Raw genomic sequence first — 25,687 nt, forward strand, 5'->3', positions numbered from 1 at the left:
CACTTTCCACCATTGCCTCTTACATTCTATCCAGGGATCTTTCACAAATGCCATACACTAATGTGTAATGGCATAATAAACTACCAGTATAGAGTTTACCTAAGCCCTCAATTAGAAGCTCTCCAGTGTCCAGGGGTACTGATGTAGACAAGCTGTGCCAAGATGGCCGTTGAGTGTATATATATATATATATATATATATATATATAACTGCAAAGTTATAGACACAGGGACAGGCTTCGCTCATATCTGTGTCGGAGTCTTTGCAGATTCCACTGAAAATTGTTAGAGAGAAAAGTTCTACAGTACAGTATAAAACCGGTGGAAACCATTATATGGAGTCCACGGGTGTCTGGGAGTACCTGCTGTAATAGCAGGCAGGATCTCAGTCATTCAGGTGCCATGGCGGATGCAAACAACAGACAGCATGGAGTAAGAGTGAACCCAGCCTTCTATGAACACAACATCCATCTTGGGATTCTATGGACATGTACACAGGTCAACAGTGTATCCATGGACAAAAGTTGGGAGTTTTCTATGTGGGTCTAGGTAAAATGTAGCAGTTTCTTATGCCACTACACAACAGTGAATGGCGCGTTATCCAGAAAAGGGATAACCCTTTAAAGTAATGCAGAACTTTTCTGTTCAGGAGTTCACAGGTGGTCACATTGGTCTTATCGATATCCATGTTTATCATAAGAAAACACCTTTAAATATATAATCTAACATGAGAACAGTCATATAGCTACCTCAATATTCATTGTTTTATTAAATAATATTTTATTGGATTAATATAATGTTTTAAAAGATTATTACAATGTGTTTACTAAACTTTTTCTGTTTCCTAAAGCAGTAAATTGGATATATTTACGCTTCTATATTTCATTGCAACCTCCACCAAAGCTCTGCCTTTGTCCAGTTGCTCTATTGACTGAGCTTTTATTCAGGATTCAGGCTCAACTGCTTGTTCCGTTTGGCAGCTGACACAATAATTGGAGGTTGGGTGATAGAGAGGGATTGGTCTCAGGTGAGCTCCGGTTTACCACTCCCTCCAGTACATAATGTAAGGCAACTACTGTGCACAGGCAGTGAGAGCAAGGACACCATGGCTGAGTCACAGCTTATGTGCTTGAGAGATGACCATATCAATGAGAGGATAACCGAGAACATGGTCACTTACTACTACAATGAGGACCAGCGGAGGAGCCTGGAAATTCTGGTCAACAATGGGATTCAGGCTTACAGACAATACATTAAGGAGAATGACCTGAAAGATTTTCTTTCTACCAAGGAGCTAATAGACCTCAAAAGTGATTTTAAGACATATGTAACCGATAGTCCAAAGAAACAAACTAAACAACAGCCAAAGCAGCAGAAGGATAAAGAGTCCACCTTACAATACTGGCCTGCACTCTCGGATACAGAGATCCCACCTCTGGACCTGGGCTGGCCCGAGAAAGGCTTTTACAGAGGTGTCAGTAACATGCTGGTGTATACCCACCCTCCTAAGGAAAATGCTCCCACCATAAAGGCTCTTGTGAGGGAATTGATCCAGAAGGCAAGAAGAGTAAGTATGAACCTTAACACCAAAAGATTCCCACTGGCCATAGATGTAATGATTTACAGTGTGATCTAGTACAATACCGGCATCTAGTACAGTTCATGTATTGAAATTCTTTATATTAATAGGAAATAATCACATTTTCTCCTCTTTGTGTTTTCCGTAGTAAAGTATTGTCTTATATGATGTGCATGTTGTTTGGATAGCTATGAAAACTTTGGGATTTACTATAACAAACCCTCTACATGCAAAGTGGTTCTGTCACAGCAAGTATAGATTCAGTATCTTCATGTGAAATCTTGCACCCCAGCTATTGTTGGCCCCTGTGAGAAAGCCAGAAATGAATCCAGGCAGTGTAATGTATAGCAGAAGTGTTCAGACATGTCTAGACCTTTATTCTCTTGAGTAGTCTACATGCTGTGTCAAAATCATCAATTTAACTACCTATAGAAACGTAAAGCCCTTATGAAGTAACAACAATAAGATAAAGATAGAACAATACACCAGAACATGATGAGTTAATGAACTCGGCCCCATAATCTGAACCTCATGATCCAACCCTTGACTCTTGAGCGCCTCATAACCCCACCAATAGAGATGGATGTCTACTCATTTCAATATGTGCTGTTTAATCATCTTAGTCTAATATTATTCTAACTAAAAGCAAATATATGTGGTGGATTTTACGTCTTCAGTTACACAAAGAGAAACCACTCAAAAGTGGTCTTCTAAGGGGTGGTCTTCTCAAAGCAGAAGGCCAGTGTGTACAATAAATGGTGGAACAAGGGACATCTTGTCTGGATAAGCTGGTGGCCTTCTCAAAGAGGTGGAGAAGTTTGACATTATATGTCCCACTTCCTCAGTTCGAGAATATGGAGCCAGACGTTTGGATGAGGAACCTCAGAAATCTGCCATTGTTCATAAGTGATATCTCCCTCTGTTTATTAAAAAGTAGAACAATCATAGCCTTCAGATCTGTGACCATGAAAGTGTTAAGTTCGAGTTAGTTGGAATCCAACCCCTATAATAAACCAGTTACTTCCTGAAACGTTTCCTCTGTACTGAATGAGCAATAGTGTTGTACATAATACACTTTTACCGCGGTGCTTTATCTGCCATATTACTTTCCTATTATTTTATCTTCAACTTCCTCGATTTGGACTTTTTATCCAAATCTCCAAGGCTGTTTGCTTTACAATCTCCAGTTTGGCACAATAATGTAAGATTGACAATATTTTAAGAATCCCCATGGTTTCAGTTTATAAGAATGGACACCCAGTGCATATCATTTTGGGGTCTGTGGTTCACCGTTGGTGTCCATTGTTTTAGCCATTCGACCAGAACAATGCACACACAGGCGCAAATAGAACAGAATAATAGAAATAGCGTAATATCCTTATACAGATTCTGCACTTTGCTTGCTTAGCTTCTCCAGGTGTCAGTGTAAACTGTGGATTTTCCAGATGCTGTGTCATGTAGCTGTTTAGATCACGAGTGACTGACTGTTACATGATGACCTCAGACCTCTTTTATGTAGTGTCAACTATAAAAACCAAAGGCTCTACCTGTTGTGTTGATGTAAAACGCAATACATGGGATAGTTGTAAATAAGATATAATACAGAAACGACATGAGAGCAAGTAGTCACCTAGATTGTACCTGGTTCATGTCAGGACAGATGAGCACATGAATTCCTTATTACTGTGCCTAGCATTAATAGGCATGCCATTATATTACCTTATGTACACAGTATAAGCAAGGACACGGTGCCTGCATATGGAGTCTCTATGGTTCTTTTAGGCTGTGATCACTTTAGATTTTCTGCTAGGAGTATATGCTGCAATTTCTATAAAAATTGCAAGAACAGGTCACCATGCTGGTCTATTTTGCCTGATGAAATGGCAGACCTAAAGACAGAAAACTGCCAGATGTCAATATAGTCAAAGGAGTCAATTGTAGACTATTGGTTCTATCATGGGACGGATTTATAACTGCCATAATTTTGCTTAGTCTGCCAGGGTTGTAACTTGATGGGGTGCGGTTACATATGGGCACAGTATTCTTAGGGGGCCCATAACTTATTTGTTCCCTATGTGAAAAGCCAGTACTATACATTTTACACTATACATTAGACCAGTACCTTATTAGCACAATACATTATAGTTGGGGGGCCTGGCACAGATTTTGCACTGGGGTCCAGAGCTACATTTTACACCCCTGTGTTCTGTTCTTCTGCTGAATTTCATCACAGCAGAATTGTTTATTACAGATGTGATCAGACCTTAAAAGGGGTTTCCAGGATTTAGGATTGGCCATAACTATCTTATCGGTGGGGTTCTGAATATCTGATCAGTGGGGTATTGTACACAACTCAGGGTCGGCAGCAGTTGGCTCCATGTCCTGTATAGTGGCTGGGCACAGGTACAACAACACAGTACCCATTGATGTCAGAGGGTTCTGAGCAGCAGTACCCAAGTCCGCCCACCATACGGGGATCAATTATTAGGAACAACTTTTCCTTGAATCCATTGTTCCCAATAACAAATGCTTTTTTATTGTTTGATCACATCTTATATGCATTATTTGCTGCCAGAACTGTAAACAGGACATGTAAACCAATGAGAAGAAAAGTAAATAATGTAAGCAATGTAAAAAGGGCGATGTGCTGCCAACAAATGCTCACTATATGGGGATAAGTGACGGGTTGCTCCTCATACAGCAGTGACAATTGCTACGTGTACCTGAATGGACAATGAGCATTCCAAGAAACTTTAGTCCGAGAGCAGTGCCCCGCTAGCCCATGTAAATTGGCATAGTCCATGTCCAGGCTAATGGAGTCTCTGTTATCTCCCATGGAATTAATGCTAAGGTAAAATAGGGAAAGTACTGTGATAATAATGTCTAATGAATAGTAAGATCACATGTAAGTACCCGATTTACTAAAAGTACATGGTATAGCACAGAGGCTTGGTTATTGTAAACTTATTTTGGTGAAGTAATACCCCACAGGTTTTATGGGATTTACATTTAGTCAAGGCTGTATGCACCATAGAAGCTACCATTGAGACTATCATGTGGATCCTAGGGGGATGGTGTTGACAGGTTGTGGCCTTAATGTGTAGTTAGAACTTGTGTAGTTAGAGGCATGTCCTCTCCCATAGACCCTGCAATGTTAGCAAACAAATACATTTTTAATACTGATGACCCAGCCAAAGAATAGTATAAGATCTGTGAAAGTCCAACACTTGGACCCCACAAAGATCAGCTGTTCTAGAAACATCAGATCCCATTACGTAAATCGGAGCAGACCTGCTTCTGCTTTTCGTCCACTACAACAGTTTCAGGCACCTGGAGGCTACTGAAACAGGTGATCTTTGCTGGGTCCAGGAATCAGACCCCCCCCCCCAAAAAAAAAAAAAAAAAAAAAAAAATCATACAGGAGCTAAAAGAAACCCTTTAACTCATAGGACATGAAAGGGGCCCATATGACATTTTAGTTCTGGACCCCTTAGATCTACTGAATGTACACTCTTTTACACCTAAATGTTGTATTAAGTCCACTTTCCTTGTTTTAATTTTTTCCGGAAGATCTCAGAGACTGGTTTATTATGGGATTGTGTATTTCACTAGACAACATTCACTCATATGGTTGTCTTTATAGAGCTTTGTGATTTATTCAATGGTGACATCAGCAAAGGGGAAAGTAAAGGTCTCATTGTACTCAACATGGCTGACAAGTAAATGTTATAACTGTACAGCAGGAAATCTCAGGACATTACAATACAATGTTACATTTTCAGTGTAGTTCTCCTTTAATTGTTATCAAACTGAAGTATCAGCACAACAGTGATATTACCAAAGCGAAAGTGCAAGAACTAAACACAAGCTATGGCGATATCTTAGGTGTGTCATAGCCCGAGGGTGAAGGTCATAATTAGAATTTGATGTTTTGCGTTGCAAATTATTTCTACAATTATTAATCAATATAAATTATTTATGACAACTTCTTCACTTTTCGTAAACTTTGGACATTGTTTTATTTTCGTAGAGTCATAGGGTTTTTAGTAGTCTATTTTTTATTTTTTTTTGTTAAAAAACAAAACAGTGCCTAGATGTTACATGTCAGTCTAGCCTAATAAAATATGAAAATCTGTACGTACAATGCATTTTTTCCACGGCTTTTACTTTCCGTACAATGCGTTTTTTTGCCAGTGCGGCATTTTTTTTTCAGAACACAGCATAGCCTGACACTTTTTTCAGCCATTTTCCTATTAATTTCATTGCAGGAATGATAAGCCTGAAAAAAATGCGCAAAAACGCTATGTGAACAAAAACTGTCAAGGAGAGAAAATGGCCAAAATATGCTACATAATGAAATAATAGTAATTTTCTTTTTGCCTTTTTTCTGCCTTTTTTTTTGTAAAAGTAGCCCGATTTGGATTGGGCAGCTCTCCTAACATGTCTATTTTAGTAAATATTACTTCTCCATAAAATAACAATTCTGAAACATGTTTACGTGGGGAGTTAATGTCCGTTGCTGTCTTCCGTCATAGGATGACAGTATCGGACATTATCTGTCACAGACTAATTCTGTGTCTGTTCCTATTGACAGAAATGTAAAAACATGATGAAACCTAGCTTCCGTCATATTTGTTCACTTTTGTAACGGAAGATAAAGTCCTGCATGCAAGGGACATTAGTCACGGTAGTGTGAACTCCCCCTGTAAGCCTACAGTCACACAATTATGATGCAAAATAGCCATGAAAAACATCCATTTTTCACAGGCATTTTGCACCCGAGGGGCGGCAGTTTTAATGGATCTCTCATTCATTAAAGGACAAAATAGAGCACAACCTATATTTTGATGGTTCGTTACGACACTGTCAAAATATCGGTCGCGTGAATAGTCCACATTCACAGACACTGAAATGAATGCAGCCGTGTGAATATAGGGTTAGTGTATGAATAAACTGACAACTGGGCACTACCATTCTCCATGTCAAAGGTACCATATGTGTGCACACACTTTGGCACAGTCCGCTTGGTGCTGACAGTATCAGTCTGTGTATAGATTCTCCATATTGACCAGTCAAATGATAATTCTGAGTCTTATAAAACAGAAAAAGAATCCGCCTTTCCGCATGGTGTGGTCTCAGCTTTAATTTTTGCAGTTGAGAAACGTTCTAATGAATATATTCTCGACAGAAAATACTATATATTCGCACTTAAAGTGGTAGATACAGGCAATTTTATTGATTTGCAAGCCATTTTTCTAATATTTTTCTATAACACCTGGAATTATTATTTTGTCACTATTTTTTTTTTATTTTTATAAAAGGCTTGAAATTCTGAAGTTTTCAGTCTGAACACTGACCCTCACAACATTGTGGACTGACAGTAACTTGTACGGATCACTTTTCAGTGATTATACATACACACTGAAACTACTATGATATGTTGCCTTCTCCCCCTCCCTGTATAATGACCTCTGCACAGGTCACAGAGCATGCCCAGAATACTCTAGAGTAGTGTTGAGCAAATACCTCGCTCCCATAGGAATGCGTGTTAGCGGCCGGCAAATCTTTACAGCGCTTAACCCCTTGATGCTTGGCCGCTTCCATGAATTCCTATGGGAGCGAGGTATTCGACAAATAGTTTTGAATAATATTCGCTCAACACTACTCTAGAGTAGTTAACTTCTCCAGCATACAGGTTCCTATGGACTCAGTGGCTTGTTAACAGCAGCTCAGGAAAGATAGTCACTCAACAATCGTGCAAAAAATGAATTTAAAAAATCTAGAAACTAAAAATAAAAGCAAATTAAAAAAACAGAATATGTCTCACTATTTGGTTTTAACTAGTAAAATACATATATAGGTGCTTGGCAAGAGCTTACGTCCCTTCCACATCAATAAAAACATACATGTTCCAGGGTTCAGTCAGCAGTTATTGTATGTGTTTGACCAACATAAGCTGCAAACATAAAAAAAAATCTAGAATGAAATGTCTATAAATAAAGGATAAAGAGCCCTGCCCATTCAGCTCACAATGTAAGGTTGTATTTATAAGATCGTGTTCCACCCCAGAAATATGGACTGTATGCAGGCAGTATTTCCAGGACTGACTACAGTCAATACTACATTGTAGTATAAGTATGATACAGTGAGCTTCAAAGCGTTGCTGTGTTGAACTCCCAGCTTTATGTCTGTCTGGTTTAGTAATGCTCCACACTTGAGAACATAGGGGAATGTATAAATAATGCAGAATATATCTATCACCCAGCTGACAACTGTGCAAAGATACTTGAAAAGCAAATGTGAAGCGAATGTGCAGTTTCCTACACAACCACTTACTTCCACCCATGCCATGGTGACTTTACATATCTCCATCTCCACTATGGCTCTTCCCATACCTATCAATTTCTCTTTGTGCCCCTGCACAGTATAACACACCTATGGTATAGTGGCTCTGACACCATATGTCTACACATTATGATGTCTCCCTCCAGTTGCCCCCACAGTGTAATTTCCTCCTGCAGTTGCCCCCATAGTTTAATGTCAGACAACAGAACAACAATTAATATCGCTCAACCAACTATAAAGCAAATATCCAATCTTGTATGCAGAGCATGAGCAATGGGCTGCATGGAAAAAACGCTCTGGACTGCTAAAGAGCTTGATACAATGCAAAAAAATAAAATAAAAAAATTCCAGCATGCCATATATATAAAATGTAACTTTTACTTCATCAGATTAGAAAAAAACATTCAATTGACTAGGATCCAAGACATAACAGAGTCAAATGTACAGCTTACATGTTTCGGGAAGCCACAGTTAGTCCCTTACTTATAGCTATGAGTAAGGAGCTAACTGTGGCTTCCCGAAACGCATAAGATGTACGTTTGATTCTATTATGTCTTGGATCCTTGTCAATGGGATGTTTTTTTTAACCTGATGAAGTAAAAATTATATTTTATATATATGGCATGCTGGAATTTTTTTATTTTATTTTTTGCATAGTTTAATATCCCCCTCCCCAATTGTTGCCACAGCATAAAGTCCCCCTCCTGGTGCCCCCACAATATATATAGATCCCTTCTGGTCCCCAGAATATAATGGATCAAAAAAATAACATTAATACTTACCTCACCACATTCCACTGCCGTTCTTTCCTGTCTCTACTCCTGGAGGCTTCAAAGAGCTGCAGGCGCAATGTAAGTGACGTCACCACATCTTGTGTACTGCTTCCAAGACTGCAAGCAAGAGATAGTCGCCGAATGGTGAAGCAGGGAGCGGACGGACTCCTGCTTCACCATTGTATCCAACTCATCTGCGTCCAAATTATTCATACATTTCCAGGAGAGAAATGTCACATAGAGAGTACTGCTTGGGTAGAGTTATTTCAATGAAAATGCCAAGAGAGCTTTAAATGAACCAAATGAACTTTTATTCCAATTACATATAATAAACACATAAATGGTATAGACACAGCTACATATCACTATCATTACTTACCTTCCTGTCTCATGGGACCTTTCAGCATTTGGGTTCCTTCTGTTATCGATGTTTGCTTTGCCAGTCATTGTCTGCTTACAGCCTGCTGGCATCGGCTACAGGACACCTTGGCAGATTGCCATTTACACGTGTCATCCTGAGAACAATGAAGACTGACATGTAAAATTCGTTTTCTATGAGTTCTAAAAAATATTTACTTTGGGGGAGGGCATAATAATAATTTCCGGAAACTCAATGCATTAACTGGGTCAGCTGCAAACATAGGTTGTGACATTGGCAATGCAGAGCAGAGCAGTATTTTGTAAGGAGTGGGTGCATGGATACAAATTTTTGCAATATATTTCTATTTCTGTAGGTTCCAGTCTTGGCTTGGACTTTCAAATAGTCATGTAAAATACTGATCTGAATCTTGCCAAGACAAAGTAGTCTGAGGCACGGTTCACATCTGTGTCACATATTCTGTTCAAGGAGTCCACTTGGGGAACCCCCGAACGGAAACCTATACGCATTAAAAAAAGCTAAGAAACCACATGGACCCAAAGACTGTAATGGGGTCCGTGTGGTATCCGCTCGGTGTCCACACGAATCACACAGAGAGAAAAGTACTGCAAAACTTTTCTCGGAAACTGAGTGGACACCACATGGACCTCCTTGAATTGAATACTGAACGCAGATGTGAACCGAGCCTAAGGCTAAGGCTCCACTAAAAAAAACTGTGAAGAAAAAAACGCATTGCATGTTTCCCAGAGTTTTTCATGTTTTTCTGTGCTTTTTTCCCCTCCCCTTTTTGAAAAATGTTCACAAAGAGATACAGATTAGACATTAGGAAAAAACTTTCTGACAGTGAGGGTAGTGAGAGAGTGGAATAGGCTGCCACGGGAGGTGGTGGGCGCTCCATCAATGGAAATCTTCAAGCGGAATCTGGATAAACATATAGCTGGGATGATTTAGGAAAACCTGCACTCGCAGGGGGTTGGACCCGATGGCCCTTGAGGTCCCTTCCAACTCTACCATAAAAATAAAAAAATAAAAAAAAATAAATAAATCTGCAACTAAACTTAACATGTTGTATTTTTCAGAAATGCACACATTTTTCACAAAAAACCTGCTTTTCTGAAGCTCTTTTTTCCCACAAAGTGTGGATGAGGTTAACCAGAATCTCCTTTACCTTGTTGGTAATGTAAAAGGCAGGGTTTTGTGTGTCCTCAATGTGGGCGCTCGGCCTCGGACTGGACTGTCACATACAGTGTGTAGTAGTTTTACATGTAGTTTTTTTCAGCCAAACACAGGAGTGGATATGAACGAGGAGAACTATCAGCCTTTGCTATATACTTGTTGGATCTACTCTGGCGTAAAAAATCTCACATCATTTGCTTAATATGTTAAGGGTCTATTAGTGCTGTGTTTTGTGGACTTGTGATATTCATTTAAATAAGAGACCACATATGCACCCGTTGATTTTATTGGGCACATGTAGATGTCTATTCTGTTTTTAAGTGACCAACAGTCCCAGGAAAAAAGAATGGACACATATTTTGGTCTGTTTTGAGAACTACAGAGCTCCATTTTTGACTTTTGGCTCGTGAAAATCACGGATAGCACATGTAGGCTGGCAGGGCTTCAGATGCAGCATGGAGGCAGCCAGCGCCACATTATCTGTGATCAGGACACACATTCAGCTTTTGCTGTATGCAGTTTTTGAAGCCAAAACGAGGTGCAGGTCATAAAAAGTGAGAACCTATAATGGAAAGATGGTACTTTTCTTCATATTTCAATTTACTACTAGTTTTGACTTCAGAAACTGCATCAACACCTACTAGTGCTGCCGATCAGCCAACAAATATGTGTTATGCAGCACAAGATTACCAGGGATGTGTTGATCATCAATGCAGCCAAATTCGGGGGGAAGGTTTGTCGTAGCATCGGCATCCTCGTGTACTGCGCATGGGCCTCTTTAATAGGCAGATTCAGACTTGTGCCCATTGATGTGTTTATCATTCTCAGCATGCATCAGCAGTTCTTATAGGACCCAGGTCTCTAGTGACATGCTCTCACATGTAATCCATGTCTGATATGTGCAATATGGAGGATATGTGTGATTTCTTCCAGGAAATGAGACACACCCAACCATGGGTTGCATATGATATTGCAGTAGAGTCCCATTCATAGTGTAGCATATAGCACATATTGTAGCACTGTTTCTGGAGAGCCCCATTAATAGTAGTGCATCTAAAATAAAAGCAACTATCTCTGTGGCTACTATTTCTAGGATCCAAGACATAAGCCTCATGGGGAGCTCACTCATAATCCCTTCATCACTTACTTTGTGGTCTATGGACAAGATGCCAAACATGTAAAAATGATGTCTGAAGAAGCTTTCAAAGGAGGGCGCAGCAATGTAAAGTAGATTACACAGCCCGGGGGCTAGGTATCCTGTCTGGAGCTGTAGTTTACTGGCAATGCTATGACATGCCCTGCTATTTATTATTGTATAATTCCTTGTCGTATGTAAATCCCACTCCACCTATATTCTCAGGAAAGCATCAAGATACTATTATGGGATTATCCTATTATGCTATAAAATCATTACTTTTCTTCTATATAATAAAATAGAGAAAATCTACTGCAAGATAGTTTAGGTTTTTTTTTCTAATTTAATATATAATATTGATAAATGCTTTGTTGGGATATACAGACTAACTCTGCTGTAAAACTGATGAACTTTTCTGAATTATTTCTATAATTACTTTTCTAACTTTATTAAAGCTGACAATAGATATCATTATTGACACTACTGACCCTAGCCAGTGAATGGCTGCTGTAGGGTGATGGAGGTGATACAGCATCACATTTTATCTTAAAGGGGTTGTCCAGGCAAAAATGGACAACCCCTTTACCTTTTAAATCATCAGGGGGCTGTGAAAAAAAAAAAAAAAAATCCCTCCTACTCACCTGTCCCCCGATGCTCTGGTGTCCTTACGGCATGTTCCAGTCCTTCAGCCCAACAGGTCTCTTTGATGTCACTACCTGTGACATCACTAGTCTCTTCCTGAGACCTGCTGCAGAACCCAGGAAGAGACTCGGGAAAAGCCGCTGGAGCAAAAGAACCAGGATGCGCCAGAAGGACACCGTAGCATCACGGACAGGTAAGTATAAATTTTTTTAATTATTTTCAATGCCCTCAGCTGATTTAAAGGTTAAAGGAGTTGTGCAATTTTGCCTGGACAACCTATTTAACATATCTCCAGACAATTTTAACAATTTTATAAGACTATAAGCCCCTTTAACCCGGGACACATGGGCAGGAATCATAGAGGGTTAGCTGCCTTAAAACTCGCAGCCACAGCTAACCATCTGTATTCACACCTGCACTCGCTTTCCATTAGTGGTTTCTGTCCCCCATTCCGCTTGAAAAATATGGAAAGAAATGTCCTGCAAGCAGAAACCAGGTGGACCCCATTATAGACTATGTGGTCTGTGGATTTCCGCAGGTAACTGCTTTTTAAGTGAATTGGATTTTCATTTTTCGGGTCCCCAAGCAGACCCAAAAAACGCAAGCCCAAGTGCAGGTGTGAACCTAGCATAACCCTCTGGATGAGATTTGATGAGATCCCATCTACATGTCGCCACTAAAACCTACAGCACTAAGTGAACTTTTAAGCCCTGGCATGTCAATTATTTGAAAGCCACTCTACAGGATTTTAAGCCGCAGCATGTGAATTTATGCAGCAGGTTTTCACCATGATTTTGCAATGCATGGTGAAAAAGGTGTAGCCATCCCAGCAGTAGGTACCTCCCCTATGGACCCAACCTAAAGAGGACCTGTCATGTCTCCTGACATGTCTGAGTAAGTACTGGAATTCCCCATTATATAACAAATCTGGTGCATATTTTCCCATATTTCTACATTGTGCTGTTCTTCCTCAAGCAAAGAAAAAAAAAAAAAAAAAAGTTAACAATTTAGAGGGATTATCCTGATAGTAACTGTTGGCATGTGCCTCAATTTTACTGCTAATCACTATCACTGTTGGGCTTGTTCGTTGTCTATGCTGCCCATGCCAGGTTCTGACAATATATACAGTATATGTAAATATACAACTGCTAGAGGTGAGTGACAGAACTCACACCCAAGTCATATGGACTCTGAGACTCTTATGACTTGTAGAAGGCACAGCTTGTAGCAGCCTGGAACTACAGAGATTAGGGGATCACAGTCTAACAATGTGACTTCTAGCCTGTTTTGTCATGAGACTGACTCCTTGCTGCCCTGAAAAGATGAGACTGCAGACTAGAAAGAGAAAGATTGTGTCTTGTGTCATAGTTACATAATTAGGAATTGCGGGCCCCGTGGCGAACTTTTGACATGGCCCCCCCTAACCACGACCTCGACCGACCCCCTCATACGCATTCCTGCGCGCTCTGTTATGCCCCATAGTGGCCCCTATACACAGTATTATCCTCCATAGTGGCTCCTCCACACAGTGTTATCCCCCATAGTGGCCCCTGCACACAGTATTATGTCCCACTGTGGACACCCATAAGCAATTATTATACTCTGGGGTCTTTTCAGACCCCAAAGTATAATAATCGGAGACCCAAGGGGAGAAAACCATTAAAAAAACTCTGTTACTCACCTATCTCCCGGTTCCTACTATGTCAGCCTCCAGAGTACTCCATCTTCAATGATGCCAGATGTCACATGACCCGGGACGCAGGTTGGGGTCATGAGACGTCAAACGACTAGGCCGAAGCCTGCCCGCATCGTGGAGAGGTAAGTAACAATGTTTTTTTTATGTTTCTTAGCTCTCCAAGGCCGCTGATCATTATACTCGGGGGGGTCCGAAAAGACCCCCGAGTATAATGATAGCAGCGTTAGCGGCTGTCACCGGGCCCCTAATGTTCCAGGCCCTGTGGCAGCTGCCTCTGCTGCTATGGCGGTAGTTATGCCACTGGTTACACATAAGCCATAGATGATCTAATGAGAGAGTGTGTATTGTGAACAACCAGCCTGTAGCCTTTCAATGTTGCATATCAGGACCATATTAATAGTTTAAGGGGCCCTGTTCAAACCTTTTTTGCAACTGTCCTCCCATTTCATTTGAGTTCCCCTTAACAAGCTCCAGATAAGGCCCCCTGCCCCCTCAACCACCAATGTTACACAAAACTTACCTAACCCCTTTCCCATGGGCCAGCCAGCTCCGGTTGTAATGATGTCTCAGGCTTGACATTCATTGCATTTCCATGCTATACTATTGTATTAAACCTCTATCTGTGTGCTAAGGACACATACAGAGTTTAAATCGTTGTTGCCAAGAACATTGGAGCAACACCCGAAATGCGAAACGATGCTGCTTGATCCAGGGCAGCAGAGAGACCCCTGCTACCATAGGGCACTGTTGGCCCTATGGTTAAAGCGGTCCTGCCGCAGCACTGTACAGCAAGGTGTACAAGTTGTTTCCAAGGATCTGTTGTTGGGTGGGAGTAAAGGATAGACTGAGATAGTGTTTCTGCTTCCAGTTAAAGTTTTCTTGGGTTATATTAATGGGATAAAGGCCTCTTCTCTGGGGACTGCCAGTAAGAAGACATCCATCTTGCAGATTACACATATGTGGGCATTTATGTGTTGAAGTAAAGGTCTACTAAAGGACCATGTTCCATCACAGACTGAACTGTGCAAAGACTGTGTTCTGTTCCTGTTCATTGTGCCCTCCTTTAGAGACTGTAGTAAAATTAGTCTGTAACCATCAAGCCAATTGCCTCATATTGAATAAACACTTTGTATCAGGTCACCTGTTGTGAATGCTTGACTTGTTAGTCAATCTATAAGAACTGACAGGACCAGGCTGGAGTGAATCCACCACTACATAGAGAACAGAGCTGTCTGCTTCTTGCTCCATTCTCTGTGCATCATCTGCTGAGAAGAATCGGTCAGTGGATGTCTGGTTTGGTATCAAACCCCCACAAATCTGATATTGAAGATCTGTCCTTAGGTCATTGATATTTTTAGCCTGGAAAATCCCTTTATTAAAGGTGATTCCCTTATCCATTACTCTAAATTAGACTGGGCAGGCAGTGCAAGCAATACAATGGTTGAGATGCTGGGTCTGAGGATAGAAAACATTTCACTGATCTGGTATGAAGGAGAAATCACAATTAATGATGAGAAAAGAAACAAGAAACTTGTCATCTTCCCCAGCAATTCGCTAGAATCAAGTAAAGGAGGAAATCAATTATTGTAAATCATTTTACTTACTGGTTGAACAGAGATCTGAAATCCCCTTGGAATCTTAAATGCATAAAAGGAAATCTTAGGCATGATGTGACATAGGTAAATGACATCTGAAAAACCGGTTTGACGTGACTAAAGTAAGTTTTCCTAGTAACAATGCAATGGGTGGACATTACATTTAGATCCCTGAGTGTTTTATTTTTTTAAAAGGGTTTTATACAGAGCAGTAAAAATTCAGATACCATTGCTAGAAAGCAAAACCTGCTGCATAGATAAGCAAAGCCCATCACAGCCTATTGATCATTGTGACCCCACTAGTTACAAAAACAGGAGTCCCGGGGCCCACTTTCTAAATAGGAAAGGGGTTAAGCATGCACAAAGCTGCTCCATAGTTCACCATGTAAGTCAACTAGCTATATGAGAGTTCTGTCGAATTGGTTGGACATAAGATTGCATACTCAACCACCACTCCATTTAAATAGAGGACATAAAATGGGTAGATGAGAAGTTTAACTCTTGGGAGATCCCCTTTAAATTAACCCTCTGTTGATGGAGAAACCTGACCAGAATAATGTATTCACCTGAGTGATTATCAGGTTGATATTTCATTACAATTGCTTTAACATCTAACAACTACTGTTAGTCATACTGGTAATTGCTGACGTGTGCAAAACTGAATGTATAATCATGAAATCCGGAGAGTTAATCTAGTATGTCCGATGAGGTGTGTATGTGTATGTGAAAGGCAGAAATGAGGTTAGTAGGCCAACAACTGATATGTGAATGTACACATGGAAAATAGTGTTGTATATCTAGAAGCGTCTGTTTACCTTTATAAGTTCTATAGATATTACTACATAGATTGGTTTTAGTCAGAACATCCGTAAGAAGAAACTTAAAGAGAAATGTTCTAGTCCTCGAGGTAGTGATTGTTATATATAGGGCCATTTTAACACATTGGTGGACCCTGTTCTCCCACCCCCTAGGTTGCCCCACAGTATCAAGTGTTCCCACCCATCAGGTTGCCATACAATATCATGTCCTCCCACCAGTCAGGTTCCCAGATAGCAGTGATGGCGAACCTTTTTGAGATCAACTTCCCAAACTGCAACCCAAAACCCAATAAATTATCACGGAGTGCCAACATGGCAATTTAACCTTAAAGGGGTATTCCCATAACTCTTGTTCTGCAGCCTGAAGGCTCTGTACTCTAAGTTCACACTGGGAGCCAGTCAGGTCTTTTTTCTGGGAGCCTTTTTTTCCAGATCCTGGAAAAACGAACGGACATGCCCATTCTTCAGGCCAATTTGCCTTGCGATTTGGCCTGAATACACTCCCTCTTCCCGACTAGGCCCATTCATTGGGCCTAATCCGGAAAAAAAACTGTTTTTTGGTCCGGAACCTGAGGCGGCCTCTGCCTCAGGTTCCAGACCAAAAAATCCCGTGTGAACCCGGCCTTAGGTAACACTGCAGTAAGGACTGTCGATATAGTGGAGATTATATATATATATATATATATATATATATATATATATATATATAGTCTCCTGTTTAAATTCAGCACTGTATATCTAATTTATTTTCAGGTCATTGACCTCAAAGTGATGTTTCCTTTGGAAACTCACTACCATGTCATATGTATATTCCATGCAAGTTATTACAGAGCACATCTCAGTGATAAGAAACATACTTCTTGTTATGTATGTCACTTTAGTAGATACAACCCTGGGAGAACTGCTATTCTTGCTCAAGTAGATGATGTCATAGCAGTGGGAAGATCAAGTCTCACTTCATGGGATCATGCAGGCAAGAGATGATTGGGGTCTTAGTGGCAAAAGCAGTGCTCCATGGGGTTGAAGGTCTATCCCCAGTGCACCAACTGCTTAATTTGTATAAGACTTCAAAGTTGTCTTTCTCCAAATTCCTTTTTCCGCATGAAAATTTGTTCCTTTATTGCTGAGCTATTTATTTATTTCACAATATGCAAATGAGCCGACTGAAGCATTAAAGGCGGTTCCATTGTTTAAATCTGATTTGTCCACCAAAGCACAAATGTGAGAACACTGGGCCAGGTGAAAGTCCAGCTTAGCTCCCTAGCTTTGTCCTTCAAACAAGGGAATGGAGGAAGGGAGGCCTATTAAAACATAGTAGTTAGTGCTCAGGACTGCTCATTTGCATATTGTGAAATAAATGAGTACCTTGGGAATGGAGGAACAAATTTTCATCGGGGAAAAGGTGTTACATTGTGGTGAGTGACCAATCTGTGTTATTGGTTTAATATACTTCACCTTGATTCCCTTTAAGTAGTTCTTTAGCCTGGAACTCATTTTAGGAGATATATTATACCCTGTATAACAAGAAAATCCCTAAAATGCCATAAAAACAATCAAAATTCCTACACAACTGCAATAAGCTGGTGGACCCCATACTATGTCCATCAGTGTTAAGGCCTCTGACTAGTAATGAAGAGGATGTAGAGGTTTATTGGCTCTTAATGGAGAAGCAGTATGTTCCTAACACACGAGTGATTATCACAGACAATGTCTATGTTCTCTGTCACAGGTAATTGCCATCGTCATGGACTATTTTACCGACAGGGAAGTGTTTAAAGATGTGCTGGACGCAGCAGACAAACGGAGAGTCCCGGTCTACATGATTCTAGGAGAGAATGGAGTCAAGCATTTCTTGGAGATGTGTGAATTCATGCAACTGTCTGGATTTATGCTCCGGGTAATAATGAAAAAGAAACAAGCAGAAAAACTCAAGCGATAGTTCTATCTGTCCTCTTATCTTGTTTGCTCATTGCTGACTCTATATGGCCTTTATGCTCTATTCAGACAACTGAAGTGCAAAATACCAGTGAAAAAAGGACATTTTGCACATCCATTTTGTATCCATTGGGGCACCCATCTTCAAAGACCCTTAAGCTGAGTGCACACTACCAAAAAATGGGTAGGTGCGACAGGATGCCGGTGCAGTGCACCGCCATTTAGTCGCGCACTCCACTCCGGATTAGGCCCAATGAATGGGCCTAGTCGGGAGTGTAGAATGAGCATGTCCGTTCTTTTTTCCGGGAGCCCTGACCGGCTCCCATTGATTTCAATTCAGCCTCAAAATCCAGACCAAAAAACTTCATGTGAACTCAGCCTTATAGATTTTAGCCTATTGAGGTTTCTTTCAAATAGGCAAAAATGGGACATGTTCTATTTTTTGACGATCCATTAAAAAATTGGTCCTGTGAATAGCCCCATTCACATAGATTGCAGCCATGTAACGGCCATTAAAAACACTGTGACACAGAGCTTTATTGTAGGAAAGGAACTGATAGATTGTGTTATATATAATGCCAGTCCTAGGGGGAGTTCAAAGTACAGCAAACAGAGATTCCTCAAGACATGTTCCACCCCCTCAAGGCTTTACTATAGACATAACAACGTATCACGGCTGCTCCAAGGATTTCTATCAGTCTTTGAGCAATACAACTATATATGATTCAGAATTTGTATTATGACCTATTATTAAAATCAATATTATCAATAAAGGTGAAACTTATTTTAATTACAATAATTACAATTCTTACCTTGACTAGTGGCACCCGCTTCCATATACCTGTGGGGTTTTTTTTTTAGTGGCTAAACCCATAACTGTTATACAATCACTAAATAATATTGTTTTTTTCACTGTGTAGAATTTGCGAGTCAGATATGTCACAGGCGTTGGATTCTACTTGACCCCTGGGAAGATCGGAGGCTCCATCTCACATAAATACATAATGGTGGATGGAGATAAGGTAGCCTTTGGTTCTTTCAGGTAATAATTTGTATATTAAACATGGTATACGTTCAATGCTCCCTTGTAGGAACTTGAGATAAGTTTTTATTTAACATTACATTTGTTGAAGGACCACAATAATAATAATAAATTTTATTTATATAGCGCCAACATATTTCACAGCGCTGTACAATTTTTAAGGTTCAAATACAGACAGAAAGATGCATTACAAGAAAGTAATTTCACACAATGGGACTGAATGCCCTCCTCGCAAGAGCTTACAATCTATGAGGTAGAAGGGGTGACACAAGAGGTTGCAGGGGCGGCATTGCATATGCAGAGGTCAGACACTTTTGTAATAGATGTTAAAGTCATTACACAAATGTAAAACTTTATGAGCCATCACTAGTGGTGTCCTTTAACATGTGGATGGAGCTTGGACCCTTAAAGTTAGCCTGAGATGGCATCATATTATTGTGGGGAGATGTGGGAGTGGGGACAGTGGAGGGTTAAATTTTGAGGATTCTTATTATAGTACGGAAGGGTTTACGTTAGACATTGTGATCGGCCTGTCTGAAAAGTGCGTCTTTAGTTTGCGTTTGAAACTGTAGAAATTGGGAGTTAATCTTATTGTCCGGGGTAGAGCATTCCAGAGAAGTGGTGCAGCTCGGGAGAAGTCTTGTATACGAGCGCGAGAGGTTCTGATAATAGAGGATGTAAGTGTTAGGTCATTGAGTGAACAGAGAACACGGGTTGGGTGGTAGACAGAGATGACGGAGGAAATGTAGGGAGGTGCGGCATTATGGAGAGCCTTGTGGATGAGAGTAATAACTTTATATTGTATTCTGTAATGAATAGGCAGCCAATGTAGCGACTGGCACAGACCAGAGGCATCGCTGTAGCGTCTAGCCTGATAGATGAGCCTGGCCGCTGCATTCAGAATAGATTGTAGAGGGGAGGGTTTAGTTAGGGGAAGACTGATTAGTAAGGAGTTACAGTAGTCAAGGCGAGAATGAATCAGAGAGACAATAAGTGTCTTTAGTGTATCTCTGGTGAGGAAAGGGCGTATTCTGGAGATGTTTTTGAGGTGGAGGTGACATGATTGTACGAGTGATTCAACATGAGGGGTGAAGGAAAGGTCCGCGTCAAACATGACCCCGAGGCAGCGGGCATGGTAAATTATAGGCCAAGAAAGCAGCTAAAGGCAAACATGGCCAGAGGGAGAGAAAATGGATTTTTTAGCATCCATCACATGACATTATAGTTCCAGAGAAAGATGAATATCCCTAAAATAAAAAAAAAATGGAGTCTAATATTTTCCATCCTTAGAAGTAATTAACTTTAAAAATAATCACTGACAGGCTCGCTTTAATAGTATGTGGCATTATTCCATTATTTTATGATCTAATACCTGCTTATACTTTTTAGGTTAACATGGTCATCTTTAAGAGTGGATCGCAGCATTATGACCCTATTGTCAGGGCAATACGCTGAGCCTTTTGACATTGAATTTCGTGAACTTTATGCAATATCTGAGGAAGTAAATCTTTACAAAGAACTAGGCTTCCCTGACACTCGACCAAGTCCCATGGTGGGAGTAAGAGCGCGTTCTTCCACTGTTGCTCGCAAGCTCATCAATCCTAAATACACATTAGTAGTGGGAAGAAGCCCAGCGCCGGGTGAAATGCTAAGATTTGGAACACCAAATCCTCCTTCATCTGGAGATAATGAGGAAAGTGAAGGGGATAAAAGAATAGCAAAATTTCTTGAAGATCTAATAAATATAGAGCAGGAGATTCCAGAAAAAGTGAATTTAGACAATCTTCCAAAGGCGGCTGTTCCACCAAATAAACAGACTGGCAAAGCTCCAGAAGACCATCGGACAAATAAAAGCATAAAAAAATCAAGCTTTAGATTCTTCAAAAAATCAAGCGGTCAGGAAAAGGAAGTTGATGATGGATTTGTATTAGTTAATAAACCAAGACTTGATCTAAGCCATGCAAACAACTTTAGAAGTCAACAAGACCTGAGGGCCTCAGGTAAGACACCTGATAAATACCGTATAAGTTATCAATACACTTCCAGTTCCATCAACTATTAGGAGGACTATTATGGGACTATTATGTACATTGAGTCTGTAGGGTTTTGTCAAGATGGTTCTGACTTGAGCATACTTAGGCCAGGGCTATACTGCAGTTTTATGTAGTAGATAGAATGTAGAACATGCTGTACATCTCACAGCTTATAATGTAAGGAGGCAAGGTCTTTCCCGCCAGTGTTTCCATAGGTATAATTGACATGCTGTGATTTCCAAAAAAAATGCAACAGTTTTAAAAATTGCAGCATTTTTGCTGTGGGTATTTTTCTGCAATGGGTGGATAGGATGGGTGCAATGACTGTAAAATGACATGGTTTTTGCAGCATGGTTTCCACCGCGGCCAAAGTGCGGCTTTTACACCACATGGGGATTCAACCTAAAAGGGTTCAAAACTCTTGATAAGAGTGGTGCACAGCATGTTAGAGAGCTTTTTGACACAATTTGATGCTTTTACTTGATAAATCTCTTCATTGCACATCTGTCATTTATCTATTAAAAAGCACTTGAATCATGTTCTACATGTTACATAGGTGGTGATACCAGGACGCTATAACTTTAAGAAAACAGGTGAAACTTCAAAGAGTTTTTAAGAGAATTCAGATTTTTAAGGGAATTCAGAGTTTCTTGAGCTTGTCCTTATTTGTTCATAAATAGAAGACCCATTAAGTTCTGTTTCGCTTGTATGCCTCCAATCTAAATTGAAACCAATAAGCTGTAAAATCACTGCTCAACAATCTGGAAAAAAAATCTGCCCATAAACTCCCACTAAACAAGCTGTGCAGGATGTTCTGCATATACGTGATGGCTTATCCCTCCATTAGTCCTTCATTTAAATCTGTGTCAAGGTTAAACTTTGAGTTATATAGAAACAGATGCTAAGGCCTCTTGCAGATGACAGTGGTGGGGGTCAGTGTGTTACCTGTATATTTCATGGATGGCACACTGACCCATTCTTTTCTATGAGCCCATACACATGACCGTGATTTTCACAGTCCCGTGTGCGTGCCGACAGTCTGGGCTGCATCATATAGGACAGGTTCTATTCCTATCCTATTTTGCGGCCCGTGATTCTGTGGCTCCTATTCATTTAATGAACGGAACTGCAGAAGCATGGCCCATGCACGGGCGATACATGGGGAACATCCCCGCATCCCCCGTGTGCAGCCCATGCTTTTATTTCACAGCAGGCCAGTTGCAGCACGGTCGTCTGCAACCGGCCTAGCAACAAGTCTGGTAAATGGATGTTTTTAAGATATATCTTAAGAAGAATTACTTCAATGTGGTCTTTGCCCTAAACTCTGTAAACCTAAAAGCAAACGTCCAGTTTAGTAAATGCTTGCATTCTCTATAAAGTTTGTAAATTTATGAATAAATTGACAAGTGGGTGTTACCATTCCCTTTGAGAGATGGGCAAACCATTGAAGATTTGTTTTGTACTGTGTACAGACAAAGCAATCTCCTGGTTTGGCCTCAATTTATTTTTGATAGAACCAGACTTAGACTTAGACCCTAGAGAATAAAAGCTGGAGGTCCAGGGAAGGTCACAAAAAAAAATTTATACTCACCTTCTGTAACATCATGGCGCTCGGCGTGCCCATGTCAGCGCTGTGGCCAAATCACAGGCTTAAGTGGTGACCCCAGACACATGATGTCACAGAAGAGCACCATAGGCCGTGAAGAGACCCAAAAGGAGTCATGGAAGGGGAGTATAAATGTATTTTCACTTTTTACATCCAGAGTATAATAATCTACTGCAATGAATGTTGCGATAGCCATTTATCCCAAATTATTTGATTTTGTTAAATACCGAACAATTTGGAATATTCGAGTCGAAACTGGTTAATTTGCTAACCGATTAGCCCATCTCTACTCACATTGTCTAAGTGGAATGTTGCTACTGTCAGCAGTGATTGGACAGTGTATCTATTGTATGATTATGTATTATGTCTACAGCATGTAGGAACACATTCTTCACTAGTAACAGTTATCAAATTATTTTCTAGGAGTATTAGCAGAAAAAGTACCGTAATCACAAAAATGTAGTTGTAGAAAAAAAGCTGTTACACAATAATGAATTTGACATCATTCACCTGGTCATATTATAGACTAGTGTGGGGCATCATGGTGGCTCAGTAGTTAGCACTGCAGCCTTGCAGTGCTGGGGTCCTGGGTTTGAATCCCGCCAGGAACAACATCTGCAAGGAGTTTGTATGTTCTTCCCGTGTTTGTGTGGATTTCCTCCCATTCTACAAAGACATACTGATAGGAAAAAGAAAATGTACATTATGAGACCTATATGGGGCTCACAATCTACATAAAAAAGGAGCAGTGTGGTACAGATCTATAACATGGAGCCCATAGCTAGTAAAGGGTCCATACTGAACATCAGTGTGCCTCCAGCCTCCGAAGTGTTTTCCGGTTCTTACCATAGAGCTCGGAGGATTTCATGTATCATCACAGAGGTTTTACATGGTGTAATAGGAAGCCTAATAAAACATCCATATGAAATTGTCACATCAGGTTCTATTATTATTAGAGATGAGCGAGTAGGTATTCAAAATACTCGTACTCGATCGAGTACCACTCGCTGTTCGAATGGAAAAGTTTGATGCAGAACCAGCACTGATTGGCCGAATGCTATACAGTCGGCCAATCAATGCTGGTTCTTCTCCTACCTTTAGAAGTCTTCTCCATGCAGCTTCCCCGCGGCGTCTTCCGGCTCTTCATTCACTCTGCCAGGCATCGGGCCTGGGCAGAGCCGACTGCGCATGTCTGCTTGTAGTGCGGGCATGCGCAGTCGGCTCTGCCCAGGCCCGATGCCTGGCAGAGTGAATTCAGAGCCGGAAGATGCCGCGGGGACGCTGCAAGGAGAAGACTGCTCGAAGGATCCAGCCCGACCCTCATTCGTGGACTTGGTAAGTATAATTTGATCGAACGTTGCCTACCCCTGAAACGAGCATTCCCCCCCCCCATAGACTATAATAGGGTTCGATATTCGATTCGAGTAGTGGAATATTGAGGGGCTACTCGAAACAAATATCGAACCTCGAACATTTTACTGTTCACTCATCTCTAATTATTATATTTTTATACTGTTTTAGACATGTCTATACTTATACGTAATATTCTTTTTGCCTTTCTACCAATAGGTAACATCAGTCCGGTCTCCACTAAGAGTGAAAAACCAAAGCAAGACAAATGCCTGATATCCTGAAGCATGGAACATCTGAAATATTTTCAGCAAACTTGTATATATATTTATTGCAGATGGGGAAGTAATATTAAAAAGCAGCTCTCCCAGGAAACACAATCTCAGGGAATATGAAATGAAGCCTCCCAATTTTTGGCTACGTGTATCACAGGATTAAGTTGGCCAATTCCATCTGCAACAGTAATGGCAATGAGATTTTTTTTTATCCCTGAAATGCATATTGGCAAGTTGACATAACCACAAAATGGTCCAGAGTATGAAGCGGATCCAAATTTTGTATATTTTTAGAATTTGGTGACCTTGTTTGAATACAATTTTTTTAAAAAAAAGACACGCAAAAACCAAAAATGCCTGACTACTGTAGGAAAGAGTAAGCATATACTGTACATAGAATCAGTGGGATGGGTGATTCCTTGCCAAATTACCGTATTTGTTTACATAAAAAACAATCAGGCTACGTTCTTATCTGTGCGGAGTTTGTTTTTTTCTCTGCTGGTTTCAGTTTTAAAAGGACGGACCCCATTAAAATCAATGGGGTCTGCCTGGCTCCATGTGTAACTGCTGTTTTTGTGGTCTGCTTCTCCATTGTAAAGGGTCCCAGAAGGACCTGACCAACTAAGATGCAACGCTAGTGTGAAGCTACACTGTTAGGTAGCACAGTTTTATAAAAATCACTTTGATCAGTGTTTATAGTCAGGACTGCTAGAACATATGGGTAGATGTATGCCATAGACCACCCGGTATCTTAAATAACGTGGTAGGTCAGTCTTAATAAGTATTTTTGCACCTCAAGTGCAGTTCATTGCTAGAGGGAAAAAATCCAACTGTTGGAATTGCCAACACAGCCATATATATTTTAGACTCTAAAGGTCAATACGTTGTTCATAATGGCCATATATGTTAAACACTGGGCACATAGTAAAATGTTATTCTAGAGACATCCTTTCAAGCAAAGGAGTAACTTGAAGCTACTGGGCCCCCACTTACCATGTGACATCTATAATACTGGTGTCTTCTTATGTTGTAGAGAGGTGTTCGGGCCCCCTCAAGCTACAGGACAAAGTAGAGATTCTTAAATCTGCACCCCCTACAGCTATGCCCCTGCTTTCAGAAAAAAAGATCCTTTATAGGAAGGATCTTTTGTCTGACTAGTAGACAAAAATTTCAAACATGGTCAACTTCTTTCCAGATGACAATGGTGACACAGTGGTCGGCTAAAACTATCATTTGTTGTTAAATTTCGCCCAAGGGGCATTAGTTATCCTTTTTATCAACTTTAGCCCAATGTGTATGCGCTTTGTTG

At 40.5% G+C, this 25,687-nt stretch overlaps 1 protein-coding gene across 1 annotated transcript; it reads left to right on the plus strand.

Moving 5' to 3' along the window:
* Positions 1-1,102: 1,102 nt before the first annotated feature.
* Positions 1,103-24,566, plus strand: FAM83F (family with sequence similarity 83 member F). Its single transcript, XM_075286850.1, has 5 exons — positions 1,103-1,566; positions 17,867-18,034; positions 18,993-19,114; positions 20,504-21,114; positions 24,323-24,566. The coding sequence occupies exons 1-5, from the start codon at positions 1,105-1,107 to the stop codon at positions 24,385-24,387; spliced, it is 1,428 nt and encodes a 475-aa protein (XP_075142951.1). The 5' UTR covers positions 1,103-1,104; the 3' UTR covers positions 24,388-24,566.
* Positions 24,567-25,687: the final 1,121 nt, after the last annotated feature.

This window comes from Leptodactylus fuscus, chromosome 9 (assembly GCF_031893055.1).
Source record: "Leptodactylus fuscus isolate aLepFus1 chromosome 9, aLepFus1.hap2, whole genome shotgun sequence".
Classification (NCBI taxonomy): domain Eukaryota; kingdom Metazoa; phylum Chordata; class Amphibia; order Anura; family Leptodactylidae; genus Leptodactylus; species Leptodactylus fuscus.

What these genes read in the sequence shown, in the direction of transcription:
- FAM83F (XM_075286850.1), top strand. Translation starts at nt 1,105, where the DNA reads ATGGCTGAGTCACAGCTTATGTGCTTGAGAGATGACCATATCAATGAG. An exon ending in TGATCCAGAAGGCAAGAAGA is followed by an intron (nt 1,567 to 17,866) that starts GTAAGTATGAAC and finishes TCTCTGTCACAG; the next exon opens with GTAATTGCCATCGTCATGGA. An exon ending in GTAGCCTTTGGTTCTTTCAG is followed by an intron (nt 19,115 to 20,503) that starts GTAATAATTTGT and finishes TATACTTTTTAG; the next exon opens with GTTAACATGGTCATCTTTAA.